The 24,121-nt window shown below is 49.6% G+C and overlaps 1 protein-coding gene across 2 annotated transcripts in view; it reads left to right on the forward strand.

Moving 5' to 3' along the window:
• Positions 1 to 14,605: 14,605 nt before the first annotated feature.
• Positions 14,606 to 24,121, forward strand: part of RHOQ (ras homolog family member Q) — a 34,746-nt gene continuing 25,230 nt past the window's right edge. Inside the window, exons 1-2 of one of the 2 annotated variants that reach the window (XM_042981331.1) lie at positions 14,606 to 14,818; positions 15,379 to 15,437. In XM_042981331.1, coding sequence (XP_042837265.1) covers positions 14,677 to 14,818; positions 15,379 to 15,437 — 201 coding nt within the window. In that variant the 5' untranslated portion in view covers positions 14,606 to 14,676. The remainder of the gene's footprint in view (positions 14,819 to 15,378; positions 15,438 to 24,121) is intronic. The other variant, XM_042981330.1, reaches the window with a different exon arrangement.

A 24,121-nucleotide genomic window follows, 5' to 3' on the forward strand; every position in this document is an offset into this window, starting at 1 on the left:
AGCTGGCCAAGCCTGCCAAAAGGACGCCAAGAGGGATTTCCTTGGCACACAGGCCAGGCTGGGGGCTACCCTCGCACCCTCGGAATCGCAATTAAGTTGGCACATGGTGGGCTTCGGCTCTGGGGTGGGCTCACTTTATCCAAGCCCGCAGACACAGATATGTGTGTGAACCCAGGCAGCCAGCTTGTTAATTGACTAATGAAAAATACAGCTGTCAAGTTGGCAGATCGCAACCTCTTTCTCTGTATGCGAGTCACATGGGAAGCCAAATCCAAAGGTTGTTGAATAAGAAACCGGAGTAAGCAAAACTTACCAGTCGGTCTTTAGGGTGCCACCCCCACCACAGGGGCTGCTGGGCTCTGCTCTAGTCTGTGAGGAGGACGTCCTTTCCAGGACCAAACAGGGCTTAAGTGGGCATCACCGGCTTCCACAGCGTAGGTGCTAGAGTCGAACTTCTGGAATTCAGATCCTAGTTCTGCGTTGACCACTTCCATGACTTTGGGAAAGCGGCTCACACCTCAAAGCCTCAGTTTCCTCATCTGTCTAATAGAAATAGCAATAGCGTCTACATCATAGGATCATCGTGAGGATCAAACAGAAGAAGGGGATGGTTAGCTTAATGCTAGGTGCAGGGTTTATCTTCGTGCTTGGCAGGCGCTATCATTGTTACTACTGCCATTATTAGCTCTTCTCTGCTTTAGGCTTCGTGCCTGTCATGATCGCTCTTTGTGTATGTAGAGTACTTAGGACTGATGTGACTTCTGCTCCCTAAAGTAAGTCGAACCACACCCGAGTATTGCCTCCTTGTATGAAGCTTGGTAGCCCTGCCTGGCGCTTGGGAACCTCCCAAGACCGTGTGGCCCCCTTGTCCATTGTCTCAGGTGACGAGCCACATCCTTGGTGATGCTGGGTGAAGTCCTGAATTCCAGGGCTCTTGGGCAGGGGGTGTGTGAAGTCACCTCACACACTGGCACACACGACCGTCCCTGAACCTGCCATGCTGAGTGCCTGCCTCCGCCTGTACTCCTACCTCTAAACAGCTTATCAGGCTGGATTTAACAGCAGCTGCAGGGTGGGGTAGCAGGGCTAAAATCAGGGATTGAGCAAGCATCTCTGCAAGAATGCGGTGCCGTGTAATGTGTCTGGCAGATAGAACTTCCAGTCTGTCTGGGATGGGGATTATGAGCCCACATGGGCCTGTGGCTTGAGCAAAAGCACAAAACGAACCAAGAAATGTGAAACGCACATGTCTGCTCTTGCTGAGGGCTCAGTGACGCAGGCTTGCAATGGTGTCCACCTTGCCCATGTTTGGGGCTGGGGGCAGCATCTAAGACTCTTCAAGCCAGTCTGACTCTCATGAACTATTCAGCACCAGGGTCTCTTCATTGCCCACTCCTGGCCAACACATCAGGCTCAGTCTCACCTAACAGCTTTTTTTTTTTTTTTTTTTTTTAGTTTATTTATTGATTTTTGAGAGAGAGAGAGAGAGAGAGAGAGAGAGAGAGAGAGATGGGGGGGGCGGTGCAGAGAGAGAGGGAAAGAGAAGATCCCAAGCAGGCTCTATGCCAGCAGCATGGAGCCCAACTCAGAGCTCGAACTCAAGAACCGTGAGACTATGACCCAACAGGAAATCAAGAGTCGGACCCTCATCCGACTAAGTCACACAGGCACTGTCGCGCTCCCCCCCCCCCGCCCCCCCGGCACCTAACAGCTTATGATCACGCCATTCTCTTGGCTAAAAGGCCCTCCTCTGCTTCTCTCCACTTACCTAAATCCCACCCATATTTTCAGATCCAGTTTGAGCCCCACCAACCCCCTGACCTCTGGACTCTTCCAAATAATGACAGCATGGCCTATTTTCCAGATATAATTCAGAGCCGGAGTTCGTGTCTTTTTTCTTGCTCCAGTTATTTTGCTTCCTCCAGGAAATTCCTTGAGGACAAGAAGCTCCTTCTCCGGCAGGGGCTGGATGAAGACAGGCTCTGGTTAAACAGGGATCGATTGGATCAAGGGCTTGGGAGTGGAGCACTGGGCGGAGGGGGAGAACTTTCTTTTGTGTGTGTGTCTTTTTTATTGTGAAATACAGCACACATTCAAAAAAGCATATAAAATGTAAAGGCATGGCTTAATGAATTATTATGAGGCAAATATCCTGTAACCATTATCCAGGTCGAGCAATGAACCTTGTTAACACCCCAGAAACCCCTCCTTCTGACCTTGGGGAAGGAGACTTTTTGAAACTGCTGATTTTATATCCACGGGCATAGGAGGGATCCGTAGATGAAGTGTGCACTTGGAAATCTCTCTTCTCTCACCCTCGCCTACGTGGCCGTGTGCACCCTGGCAAAGTGCGGCATCCCCAGAAACCACAACAGGGAGGAGGGGGAGGCAGGAGTGCTTGGTGGGCAAAGTGCGTCTGTCAGCCTGGAGCCATGCCCAGACCCTGGAAGGGTTCTTCCTTCCAGCTGGGGTTTGTAAGCAAGTCTGAGGGCAGATGTACGTGTCTGGGTGTGGGCTCCCTACCCTAGCCAAAAGACAGGAAGCTCCACACTTGGGCCAGACACTTAGAGATGACAGGGTGAGGGAGAGAAGGGGATTTCCAGAGCTTGGAGCATGGGGCAACTTGCAGGGCCCAGGAAGTGGGTGAGGAAATTTAGAAGAATAATGACTCCTTTGGGGGAATTTCAAATACTAAATATGCAGGGAGGGGGCATCCCTGGCTTTTTTTTTTTTTTTTTTTTTTTTTTTGTTCGACAAATGTGTGTTGAACATCTACTATGTGCCAGGCACCGGAGATAGAGAACAAGGAAGACACCAGCTGTGTCTCCCAAGCCCACGATGTAATGGGGAAAAGGAACAGGCATGCAGGTCCTCACATTATAGCCTGGTGTGTTCAGAATCAGCAGTTGCAAGAAAGTTAAGTGAATGAAGTTAAGTGCATCAAGGTTCTAAGCCCCCCTTCCAAGCTCATCAGGCATTCTTCTATAATGTATTGCCCTTCAGGCAGGTAAACTGTGTGGTGAGTGCTTTGACACATACCATCCGTGACAACAGACACCTCACTTTGGAGGCAGGTCCCCTGGAAAAGGTAGCGAGCTGGTAGTATTCCTTAAGGAGAATTTATCCAAAGAGACAAGAATCACTCAAGTCTACATGGACATCCTATTCCAGGCAACATCTTGGACTTTCCAGAGAGGACCTTCTTGGCTCAGAAATGTAGAGAGGAGCCTGGGAACCAAAATGGGCTGGGATGAGAGCCAGGAAAGAACACAGGCTGCAGGCTCCAGCTGGAGGAGTGGTCCTACGAGCAAGGGGCCAGCAAGGGGCCATCCGGGAGGAAGGAGTCAAGACGGGCATGAAGGGTGGACAATTTCAACGCTCAGCAAGAGGGAGGTAGTCCGGAGAGGGAGAATGCTGTGGGCAAAGGCAAGATGCTGAGGATGTGCAGGACAACTGGTTTGGTAGCAGCAGGCAGGCCCACAGGGGCAGGGGGAGTGAGCAATATCTAGAAAGAAGTTGGAGTTCAGCTGGGGAAGGTTTGAAAATGTCAGATTGAGAGCCGGGACATTAGGTAAGGGCGTCCCATCAAAGGTGCCTGAGCAGGGCTGTAACTTGGCCAAACCCGGATTTAGGAAGGTTAGCCTGGTGGTGACGGAGCCAGGAGAGTCTGGCTATCAGCCAAGTGCCAGGTCAAGACGGCGTGGATGAGCGCTCGGACAAGACCACAGGAAGGGAGGTTGGGGATGGAAGGAGACGTGGTAGAAGAGCCGGCAGCTTTGGTGACTCAAGGTCTGGCCCTGGTGGCACTTGCTGCAGCTCTGTGCACAGGACTGAGCCATTCAGCTCAGGGTAAAGATGTAGGAAAGCAGGCATTATACATTCTGCTCCCTCTGAAGCAAGCTGGGGAGAGAGAAAGCAAGAGCCAGAGAGTTCATTTTATCAGAAAGTGAAAGGAGCCACCCAGAGAGAAAATCAGAAGTGGCCATAAAGCTTCATCTCTGCTTCGGTGGCTCAGGAGTGATGGGCCTCATACGGCTTTATTCCAGGAACTCCATCCCCGTGGCAAAGCAGGCTTTGGTTGGGGCTGGAGAGAGCTAATGCCAACAGGAGCCAGGCAGGTTATATAAATGAGAGAGCTGGGCGGGGTAAGAAATATCCCTCCCCAAATAATGTATATTAAGAATTCACAGCTTAACTTGTCCTTTCCAAACATCTGCAGGAAGGTTCCTTCAAAGCAGTCAGGTTCTCCCCAAGAGCAATTTGCTTCAAAGTTGCATAGCTAAAAGGTTTTCAGTGCTGGTTTCTCCCAGAAAGAAAAGCCCTGTGGCTCCATCCCTGACCAAAGGGCCCCTATCATCCTGTCCTTCCTGGAACCACACTCCTTGGGCTGCCTGTGGGGAGGTAGGCACAGGATAGCAGTCTTAGCCCTGGAAAGCCTCCGAAAAGGCCAAGGGTGAGTGCTAAGTCAGCGAGAAGCCCCAGGGCACAAGCCCTTGGAGATTGCTGTCTGGCCAAGCCTCCAGCCTGTGAGCCACGGTCAGGGACAGTCCCACGAGAGTGTAGGTGCTCTACTTGCTCAGAAACACACAGGGGCAATGTTTGCTACCAGTCCTCAGCTCAGGGGACACATTCAGATGCCAAGTGCTGCTTTGCTATTGATTTAACTCTCACTGTTACAGGTCCTGACTGGCCTCAGCTCCGCTAAGAGACACAGCTCAACCCCTGACACAAGGAAGGTTCCGGTTTACAAGGAAGAGAACAGATCCATCCAACTCTGTCCCTCACCGTGCATAGGGACTTCCACAATGACCCTGAGGGAGAAGGTGCTGTTTCTGACCCCTCTATACTCATCTTAACACTTCCCACAGAGACGAGTACACAGTGGTAGCTTAATAACAACAATTTGTTGGGCCTATAGATGAATGACGGGTGATGAGGAAATCATGTCCCCTACAGACTATCACAACCATAGGACTTGCAATCCTCTTTCAGACAAAGGAGACAGGCATGTGAAGATCGAAGAAGTTCTGCAGTGACCTGGCCCAGAGGGATACCTGCTTGTGTACTGCCCACACTCCTGGAAACACAAAACTCCACGAAAACTCCTAAAATGCAAGTTATTTAAAGGAATTCACCCAGGGTCCTCTGGTTGAGTTTATTCTACTCAGAGAGGTGACTGGAGCAGGCCCCCACAATCCTAGCCCACCCCCTAATCAGGGATGACATTCACTATATTTAACAGCTAACCAACCAGAGTGATCCTGCCTCACTTGGGAAAGGGTCTTGAAAGACCTCTACTCTGGTAGGCATTAACTCTTTAGATGTTGAATCAGGAGGTCAGAGGGAGACAGCAAAAGGCCTCAAGTGATGGGGGCAAGGTGGGGGCATTCAGGGCAAGGGGCATTTACCAACCAACGTGAAATTATTTCAGTACTTTTACAACCTGTTGGGCCACACTGTCGCAAAGGAGTTGAAAGTTAGCCCTGCCCCTATGGGATCTGCTGGGAATTCCCACCCTTAACTGAAGGTTTAGGACACAGCTACTGTGTTTCATGTTTTGTTTTATTTCTTCAGTCTTCTTGTTTCCATGCTTTAGACTGCATAGTTCCCATTGCCATGTCTTCAAGGTCACAGATATTTTCTTCTACAATGTTCAATCTGTTGAACATTAGACTGTTAAGCCTAGCCAGTGAAATTTTCATTTCAGGTATTGTATTCTCCAACTCTAGAAGTTCAGTATGGTTCTCTCTCTATATGTAGATTCCCTTCCTCCCCGTGTTCACATTTTCCTTTAAGTTCTTATATATATAGGGGTGACTGGGTGGCTCAGTTGGTTAAGCATCAGACTCCTGGTTTCAGCTCAGGTCATGATCTCACTGTTTGTGAGTTTGAGCCCCACATTGGGCTCCATGCTGATGGCGTGGAGCCTGCTTGGGGTTCTGTCTCCCTCTCTCTCTGCTCCTCCCCTGCTTGCTCTCTACCTCTCTCTCTCTCAAGAATAAGTAAACATTATATATATAATATCAGAATGTGTCCCCTGAGCTGAGGACTGGTATATATATATATATATATATAAAATATATAATGTTTATTTCTTATTCCTTTTTAAGTCTTCATCTGCTAATTTTATTATCTGTCATTTCTGGGTTTGTTTCTATTGACTGATTTTTCTCCTGATTATATTTCCCTACCCTTTTGCATATTTGGTCATTCTTGACATTCTGAATCTTATGTTGCTAAATGTCTGTATTTTGTCATTGTCCTTTAAACAAATCATGAAATTTGTTTTGGCTGGCAGTCTTGGTCATCACGGATGAACTTATTTTTTATGAGGCTTGCTTATAAATTTTGTTGAGGGGACATCTAGAGGTACTTTTACTCTGGGGCTAATTTAGCCCTTCTACTAATGTATAACTTTCCTGGAGTTTCTACTGAATTTTCTGGACATTCAACAAGGTCTCTTCACTTTGGCTGGTTGAAAGTCAAACATGTCCCAGCCTCGTGTGAGTCCTGGAAAGCAGCCCATGCTCCCTGGCAGTTTAGCTCACACTGAGGAGTTTCACTGTATGTATGTGCAACTTAGTGTTAGCAACTTTGATGAAGATAGTGCTGGAGTCCTTGTTGTTATAGTCTTTCCTCTCCGATCCTCTGCCTTGAAAAGTCTTCTCAGCTAACTCCTCAACTCAGCAAGACCATTATGGTCTGCTTAGGTTCCCCCTCCCTGTGCTGCAATTCAGAAAGTACTTCCAGCAAAAAATTTAAGGTGACAACAGAGCTTGCCTCGTTTCTTTCCTTCTTTCTTTCTTTTCTTTCTTTCTTTCTTTCTTTCTTTCTTTCTTTCTTCCTTCCTTTCTTTCTTGAATCACAGTCCTGTGGTAGGTGCTGTCCGATATCTGAAAACAGTGATTTCATATATTTTGTGCAATTTTCGAGTAGCTTGCATTAGGAATGTATCACAGGCCAAATGTGTCCCCCTCACCTCTAATGCCTAATGTGATGGTATTAATAGGTGGAGCCTTTAGGAAGCCATTATTCATGAGGGCAGAGCCCTGATGAGTGGGATTCGTGCTCCTATAAAAGAGGCCCAACAGAGCTCCTTCGCTCCTTCCTCCATGTGGGGGTACAACAAGAAGTCTGCAACCCAGAAGAGGGCCCTCACCCAACCATGCTGGTGTCCTGATCCCAGACTCCCAGTGCCTAGAACCATGAGAAATAAGTTTCTGCTGTTTATAATGTACCCAGGCTGTGGTATTTTGGTATAGCAGCCTGAATAGACTAAGACAAAAAAGTAGTCTTGGAGAAGTTACTTGGGTATGGTAGAAGTGGGAATCTCCACTTCCTCCGTGGAAGCACATTCAATATAGTGATGTGCTCTTCCAGGCCCTTCTCAAGAGGCTAGGTTCTCAAGAAACAGAAGCTGTCTGTGGCTGACTGAACAGACAAGGAAGCTCAAAAGATCATGGTAGCTCACAGGATTGCGGAAGGGCCAGAGAAGCTGTTTAATACTGTCTTTTTTTTTTTTTTTTTTTTTTTTGAGACAGAGAAAGAGCGTGAGCAGGGAGACAGGCAGAGAGAATCTTAAGAAGGCTCCATGCTCAGCACAGAGCCCAACGCAGAGCTCAATTCCACAACGCAGAGATGACGACCTGAGCTGAAATCAAGAGTTGAAAGCTCAACCAACGAACCCACCCAGCCACCCCTCAAGATTGTCTTTATAGGAACTATGCCCAACACGTGCCTCAGACACTGTTCTGATGAGTAAACCACTTCTGGTACCATTGCTGCCACCAAATTCTAGGCAATCAGTGTGTACAACTGTCACTTCTGCACCAGGAATTCAATTATACCACAACCACCACCGCTACTGCCTACCCGGAGGTGCTACTTCCTGTGTCAGGAACTAAATTGTGTCCCCACCGCTAAAGCTGCAACCTCCACACAGAGTGTGCCCTGTGTTTAACTCTAGTTGCACTCGCTCTTGAGTCTGGCGAGGAAAGCAAGAGTCTGTGATTTTCAGCTTCTATAAGGAATGAGCTTTTCTTCCCACCAAGACGCATGAAGTGGATGATTCCCCCAATTCAAAATGTGGTTGTGATGTTCAGCCAAAACATCCACCATGGAGGAACTATTAGCGAATCTTGGATGGCTTCCTGGCACTCAGTACTGGAGCATGGAATAAAATCACTCATTTTGTTTCTGGAAAAGGGATCTGCGATCCAGTCTCTTTTGGAGCTTATGAGAGGGGGCCACTGCCAGATCATATGTGTATTCCATACAAGCAACCTCTAGAGAAGTGGCCTTTTGTACAGTTCAGCAACTGGTAGTAACACTATCAGTTCTAATGACCAGTCTCCTGACCTCAGGTTGCAGAAGAAGACAGGAATGAAGATGGCAAAATATTATTAATGGTTCTTGAGCCAAAATTCTCAGAGGCTGGGGCATACTTCTGAGTTTCTGGTATGTAATGAACTGGGAAAAAAAAGGATCTAGATACATTCTAGAACCATAACAAGAAGTGAGCCAATCCTATTGGATTTATTTATTGTTCTGATCATTAAGGACCATTGACCAAATGGCGCAATGTTTAAGCCATTACTAACACCTTAGCTCAAAACAAAAACAAAAACAAAAACAAAAAACAAAAAACGAAAAAACTGTGCAGGGTACATTATATCTGAGCCCTAAGAAAAAAGGGTGCTGACAGGAGGTTTTAGCGATGGTAAGGAAAAGAGGATTGGGTATGGCAGATGGGATGGTGCTATAAAGTGGGCCACGTGGAGTCTGGGAAGCAGGGGAGCCCTGGGGAGAGAAGAGGCTGCAATCTGAAGATACTGGGCATCAATGGAGGAAAGAAGAACAACAGAAGATAAGAGTGGCCTGGGTAAAAGGAAGATAACCATTCTACCTCCTTGCCAATAATTCTAAGAAAGAGGTTCAGAGGGTGGAGAAGAGTACCTACTATAAGCCAAGAATTAGGGATTCAGAGTGAGCATATAGATTCATGCATTGACAAACCAACTGACTGAAATTTGGAACAAATCACAGATCTGACTTGGACCTTCTCGCTTCCCTCTTATCTTGAATTGTGCTTCTCCTAAAGTTCTTTATGTCTAGCGTAGCTTGGAGAGACCGAGGAACTTTGGTGTGCAATAATCCTTTTTTTTTTTTTTTTAACACGTTTATTTATTTTTGAGACACAGAGAGACAGAGCATGAACGGGGGAGGGTCAGAGAGAGGGAGACACAGAATCTGAAACAGGCTCCAGGCTCTGAGCTGTCAGCACAGAGCCCGATGTGGGGCTCAAACTCACGGACCGAGAAATCATGACCTGAGCCGAAGTCGGCCGCTTAACCGACTGAGTCACCCAGGCGCCCCAGGTGTGCAATAATCCTGATGGAATGGAATTGCTGGTTGCCTCCCCAGTGCACACTCCCTCCATGGGCCTCGGGTGGGGCCTGATAGGCCAGATCAGGGTAGTCCCAACCCTTTGTCACAGCAATGGTTTCAGGGATGGGCAGTAGCCCAGGTGTAAGGTAACAACCATCTGATATCCTGCTGGCCACCGTGCTGTCAGGGATGAACTAAGCTGATCTGCTCAGAGGAAATCCAAGAGTCATTTGTGTGATGAGTGAGTCAAGAGAAGCTCTCTCTCCTGGGCAGTGTGGTATAATGCCTGGACCTGGTACAGCCACTTATCCTTCAGGAAGGAAGCCAACCTAAGTAGGAAATTGACCCAAAGAGAAGAGAAAACCTGAGAGAAGTGTAGAAAAAAATAGAGCCAGAGTTGTGACCAAGCCATGCCTGAAGCTCAAGCAACTTCTGAATGTTTTGACTAAGGAAGCCCATATACTTCCTTTGCTAGTGAAGCCAATTGGGTTGACTTTTCTATTTCTTGCAACCAAAAGCATCCTAGCCATGATACCAAATGATCTATTGGAATCCATTTTTCCATTTCTTGGGTAGATGTGAGGGGACACAAACGAAATGACCAAAAAAATGAATATATTTTAAAGCCTTACTGTCCTTCTGGGGTTCTACTCTCAGCTTGGTTTAGGCAGGTGGTCACATTGTTAGGAAGAGGAGATGGGAAAGGTTTGAAAAGTGAGCAAGAAGCCCAAAGAAAGGGTAGAGAAAAATAAAAACAGGAGATTATAAAGTAAAAGAGAGGCAGAACGTCAATGGAAACAACACAGAAGCCTCAGAATTATCCTACTCTTCTGGATGCTGTGTTAACCAAGCCCAGTGGATTCTGTCATCTACATATCCCCAGTTCCCACGGCCTCCTCTTTATTTTCACAGTGATGCTTGGTTCAGACCTTCATGATCTCTCTCCTTCTCATGGTCTCTGCCTTTGCTCTCATCCCCTCCAAATTTATTTTCTACACCACCGCCAGAGTGATCTTCTCAAAAGAGAGCTCTAAACATTTTCCTACTGAAAAATTTTTGATGCCTCCCTCATGTGGAACATGGGAAAGAGCTGAGCTTTGAAGACAGATCATTTTGAAATCCATCTCTGCCACTTACCAGCTGTGTGACTTTGGGCAAATTTCTTCATTTCTCTACACATCACCTACTTCAACAACAGGCAGGATTCCTTTGATTACCAGTGACAGAAAACGACCCCATACTCATTAGATAAAAGGGGAGGAGGAACTCACTAACTCAAGTGACCAACTGAAGAAAAATAGTACAACAGGGTCTCAGGGATAACGAGAAGCAGAATTCACAAATAGCCTGTACTGTCTCTGCCTTTCTGGGGAGGCGATGGTGGTAAGGGAGGGTTTATATTTCCATTTTTGTTTCTCTCTGCATTTTATCTTTATTTTCTTGGATTGGATATTTTGTGAATGGCTGGAATGTGAAACATGAATGGCCAACAGCTTCCAGGCTCACATCTTCTAGTTTAGTTCATAGAACAAGGGAGACTCCTATTTTGAATCCCAAATTCAAGCTTTTCAGGAATGGCTCTGACTGTCCTATGTTGGATCAGGCACCCACCCAGGGCTAATCAACCAGGGGCAGGGGCAGGGGCAGGGGCAGGCGCAGGGGCAGGATGTGTAAGAAGATGGCAGCTTCTATTTAAACCACATGATCACAGAGAATAAATCAGAAAGAACATTTAGCAGAAGCAAATGGTGCTGTTCTGGAAAGACAACCCACTAGATACTCTTTACAAATTTTATCTCGTGTGCTCATATGAATGAGTACCAAGTACCCGGATAGCACCTGAGCACAGTGCACAGCTCTGCAAATTCTCAATTAATTAAGTTCCCAATTTAATACAAACCAGTTCCCCTGCACCACTAATCCTGTACCCTGTTCACCCTAGATGGCTCACCAATCCCAAAAAGTTGTGTACTGTTTCTTCCTATCCTGGTGCAGGGCTGTATTTCCCAGCCTTTCTCAACTTACTCCTATTAGCCCCTTAAACCCAAGCCAGTGATACCCTTCTTCGAATCCTTCCTCAGCACACCCAGACCCAACAGCCTTCTCTGCACTTCAAGAAGCCTCTTCTTAGCCTCCAGCACAGCACTGACCACATCATACGGTAATTACCTGTTTGCTCATCTGTTTGTTTTCCTCCTCTCTCTCCAGAGATTGTGGCTTTCCAGCTCTTCGTCCCGCGTCCAGGAATAAAGCCTGGCATCTAGTAGACCTCAGTAAATGCTTGTTAAATGAAATACAGGATGAATCAATGCAGAGGAGGAAGTAGAGGGAAACGAGGAGAAGGCTAAGTAGAGATTTCACTGTTCACACACAGACCTGTGTGTTTCGACATTAGCAGTTTCAAAGGGAGAATAGCCAGCAGAGTCTGCAGATGCTTAGAAACAAAGTTGCTTCCTGTCCCTGCAATCCCTGAAATGTGAAAGCTGGCTTTTGTTGTTGTTGTTGTTGTTGTTGTTTTTACCACTGTATTATCTTCTTTGCTTGTTGGAAAGTAAGCTTTCTGTTGACATCTATTTGGTCCTGCTGGCTAACCCATCAGTTCATCCACATGCTGACCTGGGGCATCCAGGATAATGCCCCCACCCGTCCACATACGCACTGGTGGAATCAGACCAGAACTCTAAGTATTCCTGGCAGTCAGTCTGGGTTCTTCTATGGGCCAAAGGGATGAGGTCACCATTGCCAATGAAGTCACCACTGCATGATTCATCCAACATCAGCTCCCTATTTGGGGTGCTCTGACATTCCCAGAGCTTCTCCCAGAGCATCCAGAACCTGGGTTCCTGCTATCCTTCAAGGTTCCGGAGCTGATCCTCCAGTTTCTTGGATCCTTAGTGAATATCTGCCCCCTCTGAGAAGTATTATAAGAACCGAGAGGCTGGAGTCCTGAATGGGGGAAGCCTCAGGGAAGCCTTTATCCTCCAGTCCCAGGACAGACCTCGTCATCCCTCATAAAGGCCTTCCCGTTGTCTCCAGCAACTGCTTCTCTCCTTGTCCCAAAGTTTTAACCAGGATCTCTCCAGACACATTCTGAAAGGCTCCAGAGTTCTCAAGGGTGAGACCTGATTCCACAGATGAGTTCACATTTACAGATGAGAAAGCTGAGGCTGGGAGAAGAGAAGTCACATGTTCATGGTAACACCACTAACAAGTATCAGAGCTGCGACCAAATGCACTCTCCCTGCTGGAGGTACTCTGGTAGCTTCTTAACCTCTTCTGATAGACCTTCCTTTTAGAACATTAGTTTCTACAAATGCTGCCTGAAGAAATGGTCCTGTAGGCAAAGGGGGCAAATCCTCCTTTCTTCCCCTCTCACAGGAAGTGGCAGACACTGGCCTTGAACCAAGACCTGATTTCAAGGCCCTGTCCTGCCTTCCTTAACCTGTCATTCAGAATACAAAAGCTATCTTCCAGAATCACTGCATAATCTAAATTAGTGGGGCAATGCCAACACCCACACTTAGACCCAAATGTGGAGGGGTCTGGTGAGATGTTCAGTGTGACTCCACAAAGACCTTCCAATAATCCAGGAAGTCTTTCTGGGACAGTGGAAATCAGATTTGGGGTTTGAGAGTTGAGTCTTGGGAAGTGAGGCATGGGGACATTCTCCAAAGTACGCTCCAGGTCTTTGAATGCTGGAATTAGCTGGAAGACTTTGGGATAACCACTTTGCCTCTCTAGGTCTGTTTGCTCATCTACAACCTCAAGAGAGCTAAGGGAGATGGTCCAGTTGACCTCTGCACAGCTTTTCAACATAGCGTTTTCCAATCTTGTGAATCAATGAAAGAAAGCCATTTCTCACATTCAGCAGGGGATGGGAGGTTGTGGTTCCCTGGCACTCTCCCCTGCCCTCTCCTCCAGTGCCTAATGGTCAAAGCAGCACTGTAGGTCAGTGAACAGGACCCGGACAGACAGTATTTCCAAGCTCTGCCCAGGCAGGGGTCAGAGGTTGCCCCCTGGATCACAGGCCAAGTCTTAGAGCAAGGGTATCCTCAGGGATCACAATCCACCACTTCGAAGGACACTCGGGACTGCAAGGCGACCTCAGAGAATGCTGCCTCCAGAGGACGCAGGGGTACATTTGCCGCATCCAGACCCCACAGGGTCTCCTTTTTCTGGCTGTTGGAGGGTTGCTTCAGAGGTTCAAGATGCTGTGACTCCTTTAGGCACCAGTTTCAAAGTAAATGATTCAAGCTCGTGCTGTGAACAGCCTGCGTTGTTACTGGGGCGGGGGGGGGGGGGTGCCAAGCAATAAGCCAGCTGTGGTGGTCCACCACAACCCCTCCCCCACCACCTCGCGCGCCTTAAAAAAAAATTTTTTTTAAACCTCTTGGCCTTTCTTCCTTCCCCATTTCTAGTTCTGTTGTGCACTTAGAGGCCGATAGGATGGATCCTACCTTCCGGATGGGGTTTAAATATACATGTATAATTTTGCATGACTATTGCGTCATCGTTGAAGTCGTCGTGGTTCCCCAAGAGGCCTCCTAGGCTTCTTCAACCACCGGGCCTTTGGACGCTTCCGGGCGCTGCGGGCACTTGCGCGAGGAGCCCTCGGCTCCTCCCGAGCGCTTCCTTCTCGGCCTCCTCCCCCAGCCTCACCTTCCCCCCACCCCCTCGCCACCGCACTCCGCCCCAGCTCCGCGGCTCCTCCCCCTCACCCCTTCCCCAGCCCTCGCGGGGAGTCAAGCTAGGGTGAGCGGGCAGGGCTGAGCGGCGGTCGCGGGCGGGGCCGCGGGCGCGGGGCGCGGAGCCGGCGGGCGGGGGCGCGGGGCTGGCGGCCGGCTCTCGGGGAGGCGCCTGGGCCCGCCCTCCTCCGGGGCCCAGCTGGGAGGGGGCCCGGACCCGCGCGGGGCGGGGAGAGCCGCCTGGCCCCTCCCCTCCACTGCCCTCCCCAAAGTTGCCGTCTCCCCTGGGGCCGGCCAGTCTTATGATCCAGCGGATCCTCCTGGGGAGGCCGGGCCGGGGAGAGGGCGCCGAGCGGCGGGGGCAGCGGGCGGGCGCGGCGACCGGGGCCCGGGCGGGGATCCGGGCAGCGACCGAGGCGGCGGCAGAGCCCCGTGCCCGCCGCCCCCTCCCCTCGGGCGGGGGGAGCCGCTGCATGGGGCCGGGGGGGCGGCCCTGCTGCGCGGAGCGGCGGCGGAGGCGGACCCCCCAGGCGGGCTGGGGCTGAGCCCGGGGCCGGGGCGGGGGCTCCGGGGGGACCATGCCCGGAGGCCGGCCGGCCGCAGCATGGCTCACGGGCCCGGCGCGCTGATGCTCAAGTGCGTGGTGGTCGGCGACGGGGCGGTGGGCAAGACGTGCCTACTCATGAGCTATGCCAACGACGCCTTCCCGGAGGAGTACGTGCCCACCGTCTTCGACCACTACGCAGGTAAGCCTCGGAACTGCTGACTAAGGGGCCGCTCCCCGGGCCGGGAACTTTGGAGCAACTTTGGTGGAGCCCCCTCGCCGCCTCCCCCGAGCGCGCTCCCCACCCCTCCCCCGCCTTGCCCTCTACCGGGCGCCCGGCCCCACCCCCAGACCTCCCCTCCGGCGCTCCCAGTCGCCGGCTCGGTAGACCCCTCTTCTACTCCTCCCCACCCCCGGCCCAGTCCCAGCTCACCGCACTTCCCAACCCCCGGACGCCCTGGGCCGACCTCCATGACCTTCCCACAGCCTCCTCCCTACTGCCCCAAACCCCCGGGGGAAGTACTTAGGGCACCGGGCGAGACGTGGCTACGGGACTTGGGAGAAGAGAGTGGGCAGCGGGGATCACATCACACGCCGGCCTCACACCACTTAACAGGGCACAAGGGAAAAGGGGTGACATCTCCCCGAGAGCGCCGCATGCCTCCAGCTGGGTTGAGATAAAAGAGTCCAGGTGGGGAGCGAGGTTGCCCCAGACCCTAGATAATTGAACTTCTCTCCCCGCCCCCATTTCTGCCCTTGCAGTCAGCGTCACCGTAGGGGGCAAGCAGTACCTCCTGGGACTCTATGACACGGCGGGACAGGTGAGTGTCTTGGCCCCTGGCCGACATCCCCTTGCCTTTCCTCAATTCAGGGTGGTTGCAAATGGCCTTTGGAAACTGAGGTGTCGAAGAGGGAGGGTGTGTCTGCGAGGGGCCCCTCTGGATCAAATCTTTATTTCTTTTTTCAAGTCAGCAAATTAGGAAAAGGAGAAACACAGGCAAGCACACACAACGCAACAACAAACCTAGCCCAGCCCACCCCATGTGAACCCCTGTGCTATGAAAGTTTTTGCCTGTGTGTGCTTTCTGTATGGTGCCTGGTGTGTGGGTCCCAACTCCTGTTGCAAAGTGGCAGCGGCCAATCATGAAGCGCCCTTATTTTTAGTTGCAGATGACCAGGTCTCCCCCTCACAGCCTCTGTCTGGTCCCTCATTGGAGAGTGGTCTGCCTGCCCGAGGAACCTGATTGGTGCGAAATGGCATCATCTAATATGATGGGAAGGCATTTGGTCCTGGTTATGTTTATTACAACATCATTGCACTCTGGGACTCGAGTCCCTGCAAACGTAATTTGTGGTGTTACCAGAGGACCATAGGGAAAAAAAGAAAAGAAACAACAACCATTCAGCCACTCCCTGGGGTAAGGAGGAAGAGGAAGGGTTAGGAGTTCAGTATGAATCTTGGAGGAAGAGCTTTTTTTTTCTTCCTTAGGAAGGCCAGGTGACTTTGTCTGGGTTTTCTTTGGGAGAGATTATTGTGCAGAAAGAAAATGCACACTCCTCCTGGCAGCCTCTGACCATTAGCAAATCAGAGGTGGCTCCTAAAGGATTAAAGTCTCCTCCCTGTCTCTGTCCCAGCCACCCTCTTCCCAGACCCACTTTTGCTGTGGGGCTGGGATGATTGTGTGTAATGAAGTTTTGTAGAATCCAGCCCTGTGATTAGACATGAATCCTTGGGCAGAAATTTCCACGTGTCATCCAGACTTGAGTCGTTGAGGCCATGTGAACAGCTGAGGGGCTTAGAGAGTGCTTTGGAGGATGTCTGGTAGTACAGTTTCCTTTTCTATAAAATGTTAGAAAAAATTCCTGTTCATGTAATATATGCCAGATGCTTAGCACTGAGTCTGGCACACACAGGTGCTCAATAAAGGGGAGCTATTCTTTATAGCTTTTCTAGATTCGGATTTCAGAATTGTGGTACCAGGTTAGAGTCTGAAAAATGTTTTATTGAGAGTGATTTGATGTGGCTTCTGGTTTCCAAACCGTTAAGTTAGAGGAGCATCCGAGGATAGAGAAACTGTTGGCAGTGCAAGGTGCCAGAGGCTGTCCCCTTTCACCAGACCGTCCTAAGTCAGTACAACCAGTTCTTAGCTTTCCAGGGCCCCTTTTGGATGCCTGCCTTATTGTATTGTAGTTGTTACTTATTCTGTCAGAACGTATGGAGGGCAAGAGGCAGAACTCTGTCAGTTAAGTAAGACCAACTTTTGAGCAACAGGGTAGATAAATAACAGGTTGAAATTACTGGTTGAAAGGAGAGAGGTTTTTAAACATCGTCTCTAATTTTAACTTCTCTCACTAGCACCTCTTCCCTTTTCTCATTTAACTTGTCACCATGACCATTTGTTTTGACCACAAGCCCTGTTCAACAGGATGTATGTATGTCAGACCTGTTCTGTGCACCTTTAGACCCAACTAATATTTACTGAGTTCCTTCGACATATCAGGCATGGGACAGCCACATGCAAATATCTTTTTATTTTCTCCACAAAACAACCCCATGAGATAAGTGATATTCTATCTTTGCAGATGAGGAAACTGGGATTCCGAGAAGCTAGGTAGCTGACTTAAGGTTGCACAGCTACTGACGGGTATTGCTGGGATTAGGGCACGGGTCTGAATTTGCCCCAGTTTGAGGTGGTTATACACACAGGAAGCAACAGGAGAGGCTGAGATGCTACCTGGGTTGATTGGATTCCTTGTGTGTCTATAGACACACCTGGAATCTTGATGGCCATTCTCTGAGTGGGGGTTGTATGCAACCGCTACAGAGGAGAGAACCCAGATCCAAAGAATCACCTGAAGTTGGACCCACTCACAAAACCAGGGCTTCCCATAAGTCATCGTGATTGCTGTTTGTATTGTATGTATGTTTGTATGTATGTTTGTATTGTATTGTATGTTTGTATTGTATGATACAATACCAAGTGGGACCAAACTATTAGTAAGGTTCAGATGTTACTGTTTTTACCCAGCGGTCGGACACCTACTCTATCGGCCAAGATGCGTTTTAGGCCCCCTTGGTGTTTTTGCCAGTGTCTGGAACTTTTCCTTTTAGATCAAAGTTAGTGATAATTCATCTTTCAGCATTTAAGGGTTTATTACTAATAAGCAATCTTAGCAATGTAATTATCAATGAGATTAAGTGAGGATTGCCCATTGTCTACCTTAGCACTGTGCTAAGCACCTGGGGACTACAAAAGAATAAGTTTAAGATAGGGCTCTGCCATGGCTGATGATAGGATAAGTAGAAGTGTCTGAACCAGATATCTGTTCATGTGTGTTACATAGGAGATTCCTGTGTTGTCATTAAGATGTGATGCCTCTATGAAGCCATGTTTACAATAAGTAAACACATAGACATGCATACACACGTATACATCCACGTTTAAGCCTTACGGACAGCAGAGGAAAGCCCACGGGCTTTCGAACCAAAGAGACCTGGGCTCAGATCTCCATCTTACTGTACTAGTCGTGCGATTCTAGCTGTATTTAACCTTTGTGATGTAGTAAAATATGTGGACAATTAGAATCTATGCTGCAGTGCTGTAAACTGGCTTAAACTGTTCAATGTATGTGAAAACAGCTGACACTGTTCTTCCCTCATAGTAGATGAGTATAAATATTACAAGAAATTATTGTACTGCACCCTGGTCAGTTTTGTTGGGGCAAGGGGGGGTCACAGGTGGAAGAGGATAGTGTATTGTGTTTGGAGTTGACGATAGAAATTCCACTAGATTCCAGATCCTAGAACCTTTTCACTGGAGGTGTGGAGCCAGCTTTGTACTTCCTGATTCCCACAGTCCCCATCACTGGACCCATGGACGCAGTCCAGTGTTCCCTGCTCTAAATGCCCTGTTGTATCAGATGGTTTCCTTTCTTTCTCAGAGCCTGCATCCCCAGTAATGTAAGAGAAACTTTGAAAAACTAAGAGTTCAGTGCACACTTCGAGAGACAAGTGGGGTATGTAGGTTTCAGTTGATTCTACTTTGGGAGGTAAGAAGCGTTGAGGAGGAAGTGCACGGGACTGGAAAGCGCCGCTTTCTCTCCAAAATGCTCGCCCAGAATGTTCACTCGCTGTATTTGAATAACAGCAATAAGGGCCTCCCTTAGGTTGGAACTTAAAGTTTATGTGCTTATTCTTGGTCTCCTCTTTGACCCCAGTCAAGTTCAAAGCCATAGGCAACATTCACCCAGTTTACATACTAGGGAACAGAAGAGATGACCATGGTAGATGACCTTTTGCCTTCCGGAGGAGTCTGCTTCCCCCTTGCCCTCTACCACTATTGGTCGAGAGTGGAGGTGGGGAGGGGGGGTGGGGGGGTGGAGTGTAGGTTGGGGGAGAGAATGAATGAGTGTTTTGGAATGTGAATGTTTTGGGCAGCTTTAGTCCCTATCATGGGCTCTGCCTGGGCACATCCCTCAATGTCCCCCACACCAGAGGGGAAGCCCCCTCTCTTGGCCAAGCCCCCGGGTGGCCCAGGAGCATCCCTGACGCTTTGACAGCCCAGTGTTTTGGAGTGGAAGTTGAGGGCAGTGGTGCCTTCCTCCTCGCTGGGGCCTTGTAGAGGGGTCTGGCTTCCGGCCTGGGAGTCTCTGCAGCTTCTCCTTTCTTGCCCAGCTTTCAGGACTTCAGGGTAGGCTCTGCAGCAGCCCTCTTGTCCACTCAGGGTGGGACTGGAGAGGCAGTATTTTTCCTCCTGCCCCTGTACTGTTTGGAGCACAGGGGAGGTGGCAAGAGCTCTCACTATCTGTGCAGATGAGCTGGTGGGGAGCTGCCTGGCAAGCTGCTCTTGAGCTGTGGGCTCCTGCCTGATCTCTTAATCCTTGGCAGGAAGGCAGAACTTGATACCCTAAAGAGGGAAGGACTGGCGCCCAGTTTATCCCAGGTCTCGGAATACCCACACTCAGGAGGGTGTGTGTTGGGGGTGCTTTTGGGTTCCCTAAAGTTCCAGATTTAGCCACTGCCTCAGTATGTGGAAGTCCATATGCATGCTTTTGGGTGTGCTGTTGCTATGTCTGTTCACTGAAACACACACAGGTTCAAGGATGCATACACAAGAGCCATAAATACCCTTAACTTAGGTGTCCCTGGGGTTGGCTTTTCAGTGACAAGTGAGATCTGTTTCTTACTTGATGTAGCCCAGCAGCTGTGGCTGACCTCCAAGCCCTCTGGGTAACCAGGGAAGTACTTTCCCTCCAGAAGGGAATCTCCAGGGGAGGCAGCCTCGGAATGCCCTGACTTCTGTGTGTTTCATGGGGCAGCACCTAAGGGCCTAATATAATGGGAAGGGGCCACGGGGCGGCGTTGGGGGGTGCCTGTTGCCACCTCAGGCTCCTCCTGCCTTCAGGCAGGCATCCTCACAGTACCTGCGGGCGTACACTTTTGCCCGATGAGGAAATTGAGAGTGAGTAGGCGAATGGAAACTGGACAGAGATGTAATTAGGAGAAAGGTTTTCCTTACCTTGGAGGGGGCCTGCAGGGAGCATCAGGAGGGCTCAGGAAACACCCGCCTGCATTCTGCAGCTTCCGGGTGTCAGCAGCCCCTCACTGCGTCCCTGAAGGGCCTGGGGAGCAGAGTCTGGGAGAAGCCACGGAGTTCCTCCCCAGCCCAGCTTCAACAGGTGAGCTGCTGGCACTAAATATCCCGATTTCCCTTAGTAACCTACTGTAGATTTGTCGTCTGTGCATTTTTCCTAACCTTTTTAGAAGCTATTTATATCTGCAGCCTGCACCACATTACACTGAATGCTGGTTTCCTCCTCTGCATTGGGAAGGTGGATGGCCTCTCTTGGCTCCAAAACCTCTGCAGTGACTGAATGTCCTGTGCTCCCTTTCTTCTCACTGTGATGTGGGTTGGGGATATGTTAGCTCCGACCGTGGTCCCGCAAGCAGGAGCCTCAGGGCGGGGGCAGTCTGCATCCGTTCTGAATGGTTTGTCTGTGTGCAGGTGGGCCCTGTCCCTTTCCTGGCCATCTGATCTGGCTGGCTCCTCCACTTCTCTCATGGTTTTCTTGAGGCTTACTGCCATTTACGCTCTGGGAACCAAAGCATCCCAGCAGGTGTAGCAGAAGTGGGTGTCATAGGTGTGTTCAGATCCCATCTTCGCGGCTCCTTGTGCAGCCTCAAGGGGCCTGAGCATATGTTGTCATTTCTGTGCATGCCAGGATACGAAAAAGGTAGGAAGCATTGTTTTACAGCTCATGGGTCAGGGGCCTTAGGGCAAACTGGGTGTTTGTGGTTTTGTTGTGGAATTTGGGGTTTCAGGAGAGGAGACCTAACGGCATTAAAATAGGACAAAACAAAGCAGCTTTCCATGGGGGTATCAGTTTCTAGCAGTGACACATATGTTGGCAGCCGCGGGCACTACTACCAAGAGGTCTCAGATACAGAATAGCAAACTGCAAGTTGGAGGGAAGGGAAGCAGTTACAAAGAAAGAAAACCGAGGACCACACAGGTCTTTAAAAGCTAAAGTTCTTGAGTCTCAGCTGGATTTCCTTTCCCTCGGAGGGGCTTGGTTTTGCCCTAATTTGGCAAGCCACGATCCAGGAGCCTCTTTCCTTGCCCTCAGCAGTTTGCTGTTCCTCTTTTACTTTCTGGCAGGCAGCTGCTTCGTACAAGGAAGCGAGGAAATGTGGGAGCGAGCGGGGGAGGCCCTCCGAGGAGGCTAGGTAGCCGTGGACGGTTCATGGGAGCTCTCCCAGGTTCCCTGAGTAGATCCCCTCTGGGGCCGGTTTCTGCTCTCTCTGAGCTCCCTGAGGACCTAGAGCCTTGTCCTTCTTTTTCTCCAGCACGGTTCCAGCACTTAGTCTGGTGCCTGGGGCATGGAAGGGGTACAACAAATACTTCTCAGATTGAGTCGATCCTTAATTTGGCTTCAACTCCTTTCTGCTAAAAGGTTAACAGAAGACTAAGGCGATAGCCCTTAGATGATAGCTTCAGGCACAACCGGTTTCTTGGAGAAAAGTTTTATTTAGTACAGAAGTCTCCAAAGTTCAAAGGAGTTATAGCATGGAGGTATGCAGCAGGCATCAGTTATACCCCCACCTAGAGCCCGGGGGCTTTGTGGTCACCGGTGGGCCTGTCTCCCAATACTGTCTCTCAGTCTCAGGCCTTTGCAACTTCCCTGAGGCCTTTCACATCTAGAGCTTCTGAGGAGAAGGCAACTTGGCTGTGAAAGGGTGGGTTTTGGATTCTCCAGACCAAATCTGAATCCCAGCTCCTCTTCTCTGGTCCGCTGGCTCTTCCCTCCCTGCCCACTGGGGAGATAATGTCTGCTTCACAGGGTTGCCGTAAGGATTAGAGATGGTGTATGGGATCACCCTGGTCACTCTCAGCCACCATGGACTGAGTACCAGACCCCTGCTGGGAGTGACGGTCCAGACCAGCTTTGGGGGCTCCACACCGGTTCGGTTCGGTGGAGTTGGTGCAGTGCCTGCTCTGTGTTCTGCTCTTCTCTGGGGGAAGAAAGGAGGAGTCAGAACTCTGAAATGTCTGCCTATGCAGCTGGGAAAGGTAATCCTGTGAAACTGAGTGTTGCACGGTCCCAGCTGAGAAGAGGTGACGGGGATAAACTCTGTGGAAGATGTAGGCTTGCAGGAGGAAGTGGGAGAGAGTAGAGTATTCTGCTGGTGACTTCCGTGGGCCCCCATGTTACTCTGCCAGGGCCCCTTCCAAGCAAGGGTCTTGACCTGTCGGAACCTCAGTTTTCCTCATCTGTAAAATGGGGACTATAGTTGCATCTCCTTGTGGAGTCATTGGATCAAATCTGAGCTTCCCGGCTCCTAGGCTCAAGGCATTGGGGTAAGGCCAATAGGCAGCCCTGGGCTTGGGCTGTTCAACCTCAGTCACTTCACTCAAGGCCCTTCCACCCCACCGTGTGCAGAACACATAATCTCTTCTCTGTCCCATGAATGACAACTTGGGGAGCCTTGGATTAAATGAGGTCATGCAGGCAGAGGGTCATGGGGAGCTCATATTCTGAGTGAAGAGGAAGAGCATGGGGAGCACAGGCGTGGGGGGATGTCCCAAATGTGTCTCTGTGGACCCCAGATCCCTGGTATCGGTGTCAGCTTGTAGAGCAGGGCTGATAACTAAATTATGGAGTTTTTCACTGGGTAACTGACAACTCAGTAATTAGAGAGATAATTAATCTGGTGCTGTGTTGCTTGTTGATTTTAATAGAAAGAACACCAGAGTAGGGGGAAGGGACTTTATTGTTGTCACTGTTTCTTTTCAAGTGACTGGTGGGAGTAGGGAACCAGCCGCCTCTCTCCCAATCAGCAGACTTGCCAGCCCCGCCCAGACTCAGGATAGAATTTGGGGTTTAATAACGACACACTCTTCACTGAGTGACATTTTTACAGAGCACAAAGCGTGTTGCATTTGCATTTACCTCCCAGAGGCCTCTCACCTGCTCTGTGAGTTAAGGAAGTAAGCGGCGTGTGCCTCATTTTGCGGGTTCAGAGAGATGATGGCTTGTTCCAGGCCACAAAGCTGGTGACAGGCAACAGCAAGATTCCAGGGCAAGCTGTCCCACTCCAAGCCTTGGGTTCTTTACATTAAATTACCCATGCTAATCAGCATGATGGTGTGAAATGTCTCTTTTACATTGCATATATTCTGTTGTTGAATGTTTCATGTGAAAAGTACATTCTGCGTGCAGTCGCTTTTCTATTTTTTCCAAAGTTTGTTTGTTTATTTTGAGAGAGTGCGCGTCTGTGCTTCTGCACGGGGGAGGGGCAGAGAGTGGGAGAGGGAGAGGGAGAATCCCAAGCAGGCTCCACACAGTCAGCAAGGAGCTGGACGTAGGGCTTGAACTCATGAGCTGTGGGATCCTGACCTGAAGTCAGATGCTTGACCCACTGAGCCACCCAGGTGCCCCTGGGGTGTGTTGCTTTTCTAGCTAGAAGAGCTGGTAAAATGTGTGGCTATAAGTGGAAGAGGAGGGTTGCCGCTAAAATGGCTCCTGTAAACACTGGATGTGTTTTGTTAATTTGTTCATTTACCTAGAAGGTTAGGGTGTTTTGTTAATTTGTTCATTTACCTACATTCTAGCTTAAAAAGAGCCCCCCCATCCCTCGGGGTGCCTAGATGGCTCTGCCGGTTTAGCGTCCAACCTCTGCTCAGGTCATGATATCACATTTCGGGAGTTCCAGTCCCGCATTGGGCTCTGTGCTGACAGCTCAGAGCCTGGAGCCTGCTTCGAATTCCGTGTCTCCCTCTCTCTCTCTGCCCTTCCCTCGCTCATGCTCTGTCTCTCTCTCCTTCAGAAATAAATAAAAACATTAAAAAATTTTTATTTTTTAAAAAAGAGCCTCCTCCTAGGTGGTACAGGTGAGGGTGTGAAAGGACCTTGGTGCTATTTGCATACGGATGTAGCCTCTGCCCCGGAAGTGGGGCTGGGAAAGTTCTCTGCTGACTTAAGTTGACTCTCCTCTGGGAGGATT

This window comes from Panthera tigris, chromosome A3 (assembly GCF_018350195.1).
Source record: "Panthera tigris isolate Pti1 chromosome A3, P.tigris_Pti1_mat1.1, whole genome shotgun sequence".
Taxonomy (NCBI): Eukaryota; Metazoa; Chordata; class Mammalia; order Carnivora; family Felidae; genus Panthera; species Panthera tigris.